The sequence below is a fragment of the Hermetia illucens genome, chromosome 1, assembly GCF_905115235.1.
Source record: "Hermetia illucens chromosome 1, iHerIll2.2.curated.20191125, whole genome shotgun sequence".
Lineage (NCBI taxonomy): Eukaryota > Metazoa > Arthropoda > Insecta > Diptera > Stratiomyidae > Hermetia > Hermetia illucens.
In genome coordinates, this window is record NC_051849.1 from 150,039,517 (window position 1) to 150,050,331 (window position 10,815).

Here is a 10,815-nt window from a genome sequence, read left to right on the forward strand (position 1 = left end):
ACAGCTTTTAGTGTTATACCTCATTGTGATAAGGTTCTATACATTTATCTTCTATGCGTTTTTTTTCGATCAACAATACGAAAATTTAATTCTATTTCATAGCTTTGAAATCAAACGTAAAAATCCAAGCGCTGTTTCAACGCGTTATTTCTAATAATTGAAATAGATTGACATTTTCTAATCCTATACTCCAACCCCATCCGCACGCGTCGCTTAATTGTGAACACGAAATGTCACTTTGATAGTTACCCAATAATTTCATCCTATAATTCTCGCTTTCGTTATCGGTTTGTACATTTCGAAGGAGATCGACGAACGTGATTTATTTGAACAAATGTGCATTTAATCCACTCGAATTAACAAGTAGAATTTCATAAATTCACTAAAGATATAATCTCGAAGGATACGCATATAATCTCGTGAAATTTTCGTTATGAACAATTTTGGTATCGGAGGCTCTCAAGTGAGTCGCAACGAAATCATTCAGTTGTTACTCCGTGTGTCGATAGCATCAGTCGTCACTTATTATTCAGTGAAATGGATGTTAACTCACTTAGACCCGACAAACAAAAATAAGAAGAAAGCACGCACAAAGGCCGAGGAACAGTTGAAAAGGTGAGTGAACGACGAACATGATTGGCATAACCTCGAATTTTGGACTCTTGACAAAACGATTGTCAAATTAATCATAAATCAGGTGTTTGGTCCTAGTAAAGAATTTCGTTTGCAGGTTGAAGGAGGGAAACGGCTTCCAGGTTCAAATAAACACACTGACCGACTATGAGTTGATGATTGCCTCGCACCTGGTAGTTCCGGAGGATATTACAGTGAGTTGGGAGGACATAGCTGGGCTGGACTCAGTTATCCAGGAACTGAGGGAATCCGTTGTCTTGCCAGTACGACACCGGGATTTGTTCAACCAATCGAAGTTGTGGCAGGCACCGAAAGGAGTGCTCTTACATGGCCCACCTGGTTGTGGAAAAACACTCATTGCCAAGGCAACCGCTAAGGAGGCAGGCATGCGATTTATCAATTTGGATGTTGCCATGCTTACAGATAAATGGTAAGATTTTATGCCCTAAATATTTTATTGTTAACATGTTCTTAGGGATAGCTGGGATTTCAAGGGCCCTTTGTTAATGGTTTTCCCCCATTTCTCCATTTAGAATAAAGCTTCTGTGCAGACTGGAGCACTTACATTTGGTAATTCATTTCCGGAACGACGAACTGCATAGTATTTCCTCCCTGCTCTCCTATTTTTGCTTCGCAAAGGTTTTGGTGGCTCGAATCTTTAATTTTTCCATTGTTGTTCTCGATCACGTAGAAGGGACTCGCAAGGCCGGATGGCAGCCTGTGCCTATAATGTCAGCGATGTCGATTAGTTTAATTTTGGGTGATGTGACTGCTCCTAGATTATGAGTGCGTATCCGTTGTGAGCATGCGTTTACATTTCAGCCTGGTGTGATATGACATCGATTTAGTAGCTGATGGTCCGTGGTTGAGGCACCTGTCCCGGCTAGGAACACCGTGACAAAGCAGCTAATTAATTTGGTGGTTTCAGATTTAAGGGGGTCATCCCGTGTGAAAGCCGTTTTTTTTGGCTTTTTTAGAAATTTTTTGTGAAGAACTGGAGAAAGATACAAACACGAATTTTTCACCATAGATTTATTAATATCATGAGCGTACACAGTAATTTTACCGGCCCAATCACATAGTTCGTTATTGAAACACAGGGCAATTTATACGCCCATCTCCAAAAATATGTGTTTTTCTACTGCCACGCTAGAGGGCGCTGTGATTATCTTAGAGAAAAAAGTAAACGGCATTTTAACGTACACACTTAACTACAGTCCGCAAACTAGGATTATTAAAAACTAAATTTTTGGTGCCTTGTTAAACTTTTTTTTGTGAATTTTGACGTTTTTTTACGGCTTCTTCAATCAATAGAAAAAACTACTGAATGAATCGCAATTATCCTAGTTTGCGGACCGTAGAAATATGTTCTGAATAAATTGTGAAAATTTCAAAGAATTTGGTTGGATAGATTTTGTGGTATAGTGGCAGCCGATTTTCAACATGCGGTTTCGAGAAAAACGCATTTAAAAAGTAGAATGTGATTTTTAGCCATAAAATCTTAACTGACCATTAATCTGCTATACCTAGTCCATAAACCTTAGGTTTCTTGAAGAAACACATGTACGGCCCTGACTTTAATTCTTGTCCTTGTCATTCGGACCGATAAATATAAGCTTTATTACGGCGATCGACATAAATCTGCCATGTGACTTATCACGTCTTTAACACTATAATTTCCGATCGACCCCGAATATCAAAAAATCACTTTGTCCATATATTCTACACTATCTAGATACAATTGATGCCAAAAAAAAAATTCGATTCCCCTGATCCGACACACGGGATGACCCCTTAAGTTATAGCGTGGGAAACCTAAGGCTTGGTTGCAGTTCGTTTCTTTTCTATCGATGTTATCTTGCGTAATACATTTACGTCTCTAATGGCAACTCCTTCCAATAGTTGCTTGCTTGCAACCTCAAATTCTAAAGAGAAAATTACACTACGATCATATGGTATCCACTTATAGAACCTCGTGATGAATGCAGGTATGTAACCGGAAGCAAAGGGTTCAAAACAACAATCTTTTCCAAAATTTGGTCGGAGTTTCGGCCTCTTTTACATCGAAATTTTCTGAACGAAAGAGGAGGAACTATTATTATTCGTATTATTCGAACTTGCAAGGCATTTTCTCCGTAAACCTGATATTTTTTTTCGCTAAGAACCCAGGTTTCCGAGGAATACATAAGGACTGGCAAGATCACAGTCTTGTACAGTAAGAGCTTTGATCCTATGGTCAGACGTTTCGAGCGAAACAGTTTTTGTAAGCTGAAATAGGCTCTGTTGGTTGCCAACAACCGTGCTGTTATCGGTGGTGATTTTCGACCCTAGGAGAAATTTTCAACGGTCTCAAAGTTTTAGCTTCCTATCTTTATTGTTTTCGTTTGTCCAGTGCGATTCGATATTCTTCGTTCTTTGGTTTTTGGCGCTGAAGTTGCCCCCATGTACCTGGTCTTTCCTTCATTAATGTGCAGCCTGAGATCTTTCGCCGCCTGCTCGATTTAGATGAAAGTAGGCTGTTCATCTCGGGTTGTTCTTCCCATAATGTCAATATCGTCAGCGTAGGCCTCTTCAAGCCTACCCGAATAGGATGGTGCCTCCCGCATTTACGTCTGCATCGCGAATCACTTTCTCCAGGGCCAGTTTGCAGAGGACGCTTGATAGGGCATCCCCTTGTCTGAGACCGTTGGTGATGTTGAATGGTCTTAAGAGTGATCCTGCTGCTTTTATCTGGCCTCGTACATTGGTCAGGGTCAGCTTAGTCAGTCTTAGTAATTTCGTCGGGATCCCGAATTCTCTCATGGTTATATACAGTTTTACGTTTGGCTACGTTGGCTATGCTATCATAGGCGGCCTTAAAGTCGATGAAAAAATGGTGCAACGGATGAGCCGGATTTTATCCACAACCTAACGGTCATGGTATCGCTCATAGATTTCGTCGTTATGTAGGCTACGGAATCGTCCATCCTCATGTAGGGGGCCAAACATTCTAATTGCTGTGCTGTGTGATATCTCCCTTTTTTATGTATGAGACAGATAATGACTCTTTACCAGTCGTCAGGCATTGATTCGCTGTTCCACACCTTGAGCATCAGGTGATGAATCACTTGGTGTATTTGGTCGCCTCCATATTTAACCAATTCGGCTGTAATTCCATGGGCTTCCGACGACTTATGGTTTTTAAGCCGGTGGATTGCACGTACTGTTTCTTCTATGCTTGGTGGTGGCAGCATTTGTCCGTTGTCTTCAGTTGGCGGGACCTCGAACTCGCCGATATTTTGGTTGTTGAGCAGTTGATCAAAATACTCAACCCATCGCTCCAATATGCTCATTCTGTCGGAAATCAGATTTTCCTCTTTGCCTCGGCAAGATGAGCATCGAGGTGTATAAGGCTTCATCCTGCAGACTTGTTGGTAAAACTTCCGCGCCTGGTGCGGTTGCTCTCTGTACTTTTCGATTTCACAGACTTGCTGATTCTCTTAGGCTTCCTTTTTCCGTCTATGAAGTCGCTTCTCATTTCGACGAAGTTCGTGTCGTCTCTGGGCGTGCCCGCGTTCTTTGAGAATGCAAGATTATTCGGTATGCAACATCCTTCCGTTCCGTTGTTAGTTTCTATTCATCGTCAAATCAGCCGTTCTGACTTTTCTTGCGGCTGAGGCCGTATCAATGATAACGTTCTTCAGGTGGTTGTGAAGATCATTTGTTGATGCTTCATCTCCAGGACATCTGTTAGCTAGATAGTGATCCGAGTCTATAGACATTTATCAAGGCTGAGAGGTGGCGGTGTTCAATCAACATGTGGCCAATTTGGTCTCTGGAGAGGCCCACGTACGTTTGTGGACCGCTTTCCGCGCAAACTAGGTATTTCCAGCAACCATTTCGTGCGATCTTGTTAACTGAATAATCCACAGTCCGCCTGAATATGGGCTCCGTTCCTACTTGACTGTTGAAATCTCCAAGTATGATTTTGATATCACACTTGGGACAGGCTTCGAGGGTCCGTTCAACTGCCTCATAGAAGGTAACCTTCTCCGACTCTGCAGTCTCTTCTGTAGGGGCGTGAACGTTTATAAAACTCATATTTCTAAATTTGCATAGTAAGCGCAGAGTGCATAGCCGTTCGCTTATATCTTCAAAACCGATAACAGCAGGTTTCATTTTTTGGCTGACCAAGAAACCTACTCCGTGCATATGGTTTACTGGATGGCCGCTATAATATATGGTGTAGTGGCTCTTCTCCAGGAAACCCTGGCCAGCGCATCTTTTCCAGCGCTGTTACATCAGCCCTATATTGGGACAGGGTATCGGCTAGCTCCTTGGCAGTTCCATCTCTGTACAAGGAGCGCACGTTCCATGAGAAAATGCGCAAATCGTTATTCCGTTGTCGTTGCCGGGTTCGTCCTTGTAAAGTTCATCCTGTCCGAGGCTCCTTCTGTGGCTTCGTTGTTTTCCGTGTAGGGTTGTCAGCCCTATCCAATCTGGAGGATCAGTTGGCACAATTTGTCTTGTTTTTAGGCGCGGTAAACTCGCCTTCATACTTTTCCGTCTGCAGCTTTTCGTTAAGAAAGAGCTCCTAGCGGTCACTACGTGGACATGGAGATAAGGGTTGGTAGTAGAGCTGTTGGTGTTGGTTCAGCAGGTGCTTCCCAAGTTTTAGCTCCAACGTGGATAATAATCCACGTTCCGCCCTAGGACCTATACTACCCTTTGACCACCACCCAAGCATACAAAAAGAAAAAAGATTAAAGCTGGAGATAAAACTAAGATGCGTGCGTAGTGCGCACGAAACAAGCTTCGATCCGCACGCCGTTTCAATGTGCAATGAAGATTTCAGGTTGGCAAGGTTCGTTTTGATGACATTTGCAATTTGGTGGCGCTTTTCGTTTTCGGTTGTTATTTTTGAATGTAATTAATTTGAATGAATTCGTTTTGAGCACTGCAGACGGCACTATTTACGTTACAAGTGCTAATTATTAATGTCACTTGCATTAGTCCTGTCGCTTCTATTCATAAAAATCTAATTTAAAACGGAGGTAGGTGCACTCTTAATGACATCTAATTGTATGAATTTCATAACATAAAATATAGGGAGATGTATACACTAAGTGCGTAAACTTGAAGATTATGTGCAATTCTGTAATTTTGTGAGCGGACGATCGACCTGTTTGCATATTTTATGATATGGGAAATCATAGAATTAAATGCCACTAAGAATGCACATTCTTCCGGCTTAAGTTCAATTTTTATGAATGGAAGCGACGAGACTAATGCAAACAATAATTAGTGCTTACCACGGGAAATAGTGCTCTCCGTAGTTCCCAAAACGAATGCATTCAAATTAATTACATTCAAAAATAACACGAAAACGAAAAGCGCCGGTTTCAAATGACGTGAAGTGTCAGCAAACTATCATCCGTCACGCACCGCAAAAGTTTAATTTTCCTCAACTTTTCTGCGTTCCGCATATTGCTTTATACAAGTCCTTGTAATAAACTTCGTTTGACAGCTCTCAGTGCGCATGCACGCATTCATTCCTACGTTGTGCTTCAGGCTTAACGGTTTCGTCCAGGGCAGAGGCAACTCACTAGATGCTGCCTCACCTCTGCCCTGGGAGCAGCGTGACCGAAAGTGGGAACAGGTAGAAAACGCTCCTAAGTCCACATCCACTTGATATTGGACCGGACCAAATAGAGAGCAACTTACTCTCAGGTTTTCTTTGGTTCTCGGGTCCCTCGTTTGGGGCATAGCACCGAAGCATACAAAAAGAAAAAAGACTAACAGTTTCGTTCCTGGATAATATTCGCACCCTTGTCCTGTTTTTGCGATTATATAAACGAGCGTTTTTAACTTGTTGGCATTTTCAGTTATGCTGCTCTCACGGCAAAGGAGAGGCAGCGTCTGAGTTGCCTTTGCTCTGGACGAAACCGTTAGTCTTTTTAAGATTTCGTGTGGAACAAAACTTTATTAGAATCGAGTCGATATCTGTCTATCCGTTTATCTGTCTGTCTGTTTTCAAAACTGGTCGTGTATTTAGTCACCAGATGTAAATTTGTTTAGTGTTAGTGTTTGAATTTCGTATTTGGTAAATATGTTTCTCCTGGGCTTGCCAGAGAACATGCACATTATCCACTTATTTGCTGCTTCCCCGGGTCCGGTTATCTTCCCATTCACTAGCCAAGTTTCTAGAATTAGTACTTTGTCCAGAATCTTACCTTTAAATAATTAGGCTACTATAGAAATTTCAGAATATCCCTCTTCTGTTTTTTTTTTGCTCAAAAAATGCCCTAATATAGACATAGTTGTCCAAATCCGCCGTTGTACGTTTTTAAGATTGGTCTTCGCCCACGGCAATACTGCGAATGCATAAGCTAGTGAAGGGGTAGTGAGGGATATTCTTCGCCAAGATGCGATTTCAGCACCAGCTTCGCACGTCGCAGGAATTCGGACAGCAAAGCATCCTTCAGATCTCTAACTCGAGCATGGGTTCCTTGCAGTCTGTCTCGTTCATAACTTGGATGTGGATGTTATTAGTCTCGAGGTGCGCATTCACCCTTTCACTAATACTGGAAGTTGAGAAATTCTAGAGGGTTAGTAAGCAAGTAATCGGTCTTATGTTCACAGCGTTCTGAACCGTGTCCATTTTAGGGGTAAAGTAGGTAATTCCCGCAGTGAGGAAAGGTGGAAATTACTCAGGCCGACTAATGATCTGGTTTGTACTGTGAGCCAACCGACCATGTATACTGGTAAACTTTTTGTAGCAGAAATTCTGCACCCAATCGAGACCAGGTCGCCACTAGTTCTTTGCCACAAAATTCCGCCTCAAAACTCTTTTTCTCCCGTTGCCGAAAACTGAACTGTCTGGACACACTCTTGGGACTCGTTGAGGGATCCGTGTATTGTATTCTGAACATGTTTGGAGTGACTTTAGCCATACCGCAACAACCGACTGTATACACCAGAAACTTTCTGCTTTAGTGTGTTCAGAATTTCAACTACGGCTGTCTCACTGGGGATGATATAGTTCCAGTAAATCCTCTGCACTTTGTTTTTCATCTGTCTGCTGGCATTGCCAGTGCTGGTTTGAATTAGCCTAGTAATACCCCGCCTTTTCAGTCGCGGCAATGTTCCTGTCGAATATTCGATCATTGATTTGAAATATAATTTCTGGTCTGTGCAACATTTCCGTAAATTCTATAGACGCTCTTTGGAATTCATCCCTATCCTCAACGGAGATTTCAGCCGGACGATGAAGAAGGGTGCATCGGCGAGTACTGAAACTGTTACCTGCAGCGCGTCGTTGTTGTTGCCGCCGCCTCTGACCCCATCGACTATTGGTAAACAGTTTCCGCGATAACCTTTAAATCGAACACCTTCCCTGATGGCGCTCTTGATTGTGTCACTGCGAGTAATAAAGTGATAAACTAGTGTGTGTAGTCCGGGACATGTTCGACGAATCTCCGGTGCAACAAGGAGTGGTAAGATATGTTTTTACTACCAGAGATACTTTCCCGACTTGTTTTATCTAAAATTCGCGTCGAATTATCTTGATTGACCCTTGCCATTTTTATATGTCTGATCAATTTTGTTGAGATTACTTTATAACATTCGATTTAGGCCTGTCTTAGTAACGAACTTCAAACATTCCAGTTTTGCGGTGAAGTCCATCAATTCGATATCCCCAGCAGTTGTTTATCGTATTGACCTACGACGTCGTTCCATTTAAGGCAGGATCCGCCATGTTTTTTCTACTATAAAAATTGCCCCTGGAGACTGTTCAGATTGGATTATCTTTTCCCATTCATATTAAATGACTCGCCCATCGCAGCTTATTGAGCCATATTTTATACATAACCAAAAATTTGCAGTGTTTTCGATGGAATTCTTCGAAATCGTTCAATCTGCTGAAGAGGATCAAAAATCCTTTGGAGAATTTTCTTCTCGAACGGTATTTTTATATAGTACTGATCGATTTATTCGGTCGTATATCGGGCAACTCACCTCTTCCACTCATCTTGTCAGGCCTGACTATTGCTTGAGCTAAAATTATAAAGAATATTTATGTCAAATTGTTTTTTTTTTGCCCGAGTTATTGCAAAGAAAGATATGCGATTTTGGGTACTTTTACAAGGGCGATACTAAGAATCTTTTTGAATTTTTCATTTGGTATCAAATTGTTAACGCCAGCAACATGTCTTTTTAAGCCTTTAAGCTTTCAACTAAAAATTCCTAAAAAATATACATTTATAAGGCTTTTATAAACAAAAAAAGTCTATTCTCTAAGAGGGTTTCTTTAAGCGAAAAACATGCAGCTTATTTTTCAAACCACCACTAGGAAAGTCCCTTAAATGTGTTGAATAATCCACTAATTTCATAACCGTTTGCGAGAAATTCAAATTAGATTTATTTCTTTATGACTCATTACAATATATTTCGATACTTGTGGAAATGGAATTCCTAAGATAATTTCTGAAATGATGCAATGGTAAATGTTGTCATTTGAATGTATTCGGTCAAAATATGCTTCGCATCCAATGTCTACAATATATACAATCTGAGCATAAAGTATTAGTTGATCAATAATTATGTAATGCCATTGATATTTTTCTTGTAGGTATGGCGAATCACAGAAACTCGCTTCAGCCGTATTCTCTCTCGCAATGAAGATTCAGCCGTGCATTATCTTCATCGATGAAATCGACTCATTCCTACGTTCACGTAATACGCATGATCATGAGGTAACGGCGATGATGAAAACCCAATTCATGATGCTCTGGGACGGATTGAGCACTGAAACAGGATCAACGGTCATTGTTATGGGAGCGACGAACAGACCACAGGATCTTGACAAAGCCATCCTGCGCCGTATGCCAGCACAATTCCATGTCGGATTGCCCAGTGATGAGCAACGTGTAAAAATTCTGAAATTAATTTTAGAAACTGAAACAATAGCGCCTAATGTAGACCTAAATCGCTTGGCTAAGCTGACCAATGGATTTTCCGGATCAGATCTTCGGGAGCTTTGCCGTAATGCATCCGTGCACCGAATGCGTAGTTTTATGCGAACTAATCAAGAAAGTATCTCAAAAATTGACGCAAACAGTTCCACATCGCTCAAAGACAACGATTTGCTTGCTATCAACATGGAGGACTTGTTGAACTCATTTGGTAAAATGCGCGAGTCGAAAATGCACACAGGAACTCTAGTGCATGACACGAGAATCGATCTCGACTAAAATAACATAAAAACGGGAAATAACTAGTGGTTGCTGTATGGCTGACGTAATATTATATATTTTATTGTGTAGTTGCATTGTTATCACTGTCATGACTCCCACGGATATTGAAAGTAGTTTGAGAGTGAAATTGTTACATTGTGAAATTCCGATTTGGACCGGAGACTGATAACTATTGTATTTTCGAAATTCTTACTTGAAAGTCAGAACGGCAAACATTATTAGGATTAGTTTTTTTTGTAGATAAAATGTATATTCAGCTTGAATTAGAGGATGCCGCAAGAGGACAATTTATTGAAAAGAAAAAGGTTTTGACATATTTATGATTGAATAAAATTGGAAGTCAACGTGAAGATCAATTGTGCTTTATACAAGAGTTTCTATATGGTGACGCTGGGATTATTCAACAAATTGTTGTTCATCTTACTGGCTTCGCTATGAAAGGGAGATACAATAGAAGTAGAGGTGTCATATAGGACGGGGTCCTACTTCAAGTAAGTGCTAGCCATAAAAATCTAAAAGCGAGAAACTTAAAAAAGAAAAATAAACGAATATGTAGTAAGTGATGAAACATTTATTTAGTTATTTGTTAATATTACTACATGGGTTGTGAAGCACTTTTTGAAACGTTCCTCCTATGTTTCTACAACTTTCTCAACTTCTTTATTGCAGAAAAATATGCTTTGTAGCTACTTCTTCAAATTCGGGAACAAAAAGTAATCGCTCGATGCCATGCAGGAATATAGTGGTTGGGGAAGATTTCCGTTCGGTTCGTGGTCGTTCATTTTTACCATTGCCTTTCAGATGTGTGACTTGGAGTTTTATCGTGGTCGTAAAACATTTTCCTTAATTTGCTGTCGTTTTAACCTTATATGCGCTCCAGTAATGTAATATTGCCCTGCAACCGATTTACATTGTTTAAGATCATCATCATTAACGACACAACAAC

At 40.8% G+C, this 10,815-nt stretch overlaps 1 protein-coding gene across 1 annotated transcript; it reads left to right on the plus strand.

Annotated features, from left to right (window-relative positions):
• The first annotated feature begins 226 nt into the window (after positions 1-226).
• LOC119661534 (ATPase family AAA domain-containing protein 1-B-like) lies at positions 227-10,219 on the plus strand. Its single transcript, XM_038070914.1, has 3 exons — positions 227-615; positions 731-1,063; positions 9,245-10,219. The coding sequence occupies exons 1-3, from the start codon at positions 434-436 to the stop codon at positions 9,864-9,866; spliced, it is 1,137 nt and encodes a 378-aa protein (XP_037926842.1). The 5' UTR covers positions 227-433; the 3' UTR covers positions 9,867-10,219.
• The last annotated feature ends 596 nt before the right edge of the window (positions 10,220-10,815 follow it).

Bases quoted from the DNA above. Each gene is read 5' to 3' on its own strand.
- LOC119661534 (XM_038070914.1), top strand. From the start codon at position 434: ATGAACAATTTTGGTATCGGAGGCTCTCAAGTGAGTCGCAACGAAATC. The intron at 616-730 runs GTGAGTGAACGA...TTTCGTTTGCAG, and splicing joins GCCGAGGAACAGTTGAAAAG to GTTGAAGGAGGGAAACGGCT. The intron at 1,064-9,244 runs GTAAGATTTTAT...TTTTTCTTGTAG, and splicing joins GCCATGCTTACAGATAAATG to GTATGGCGAATCACAGAAAC.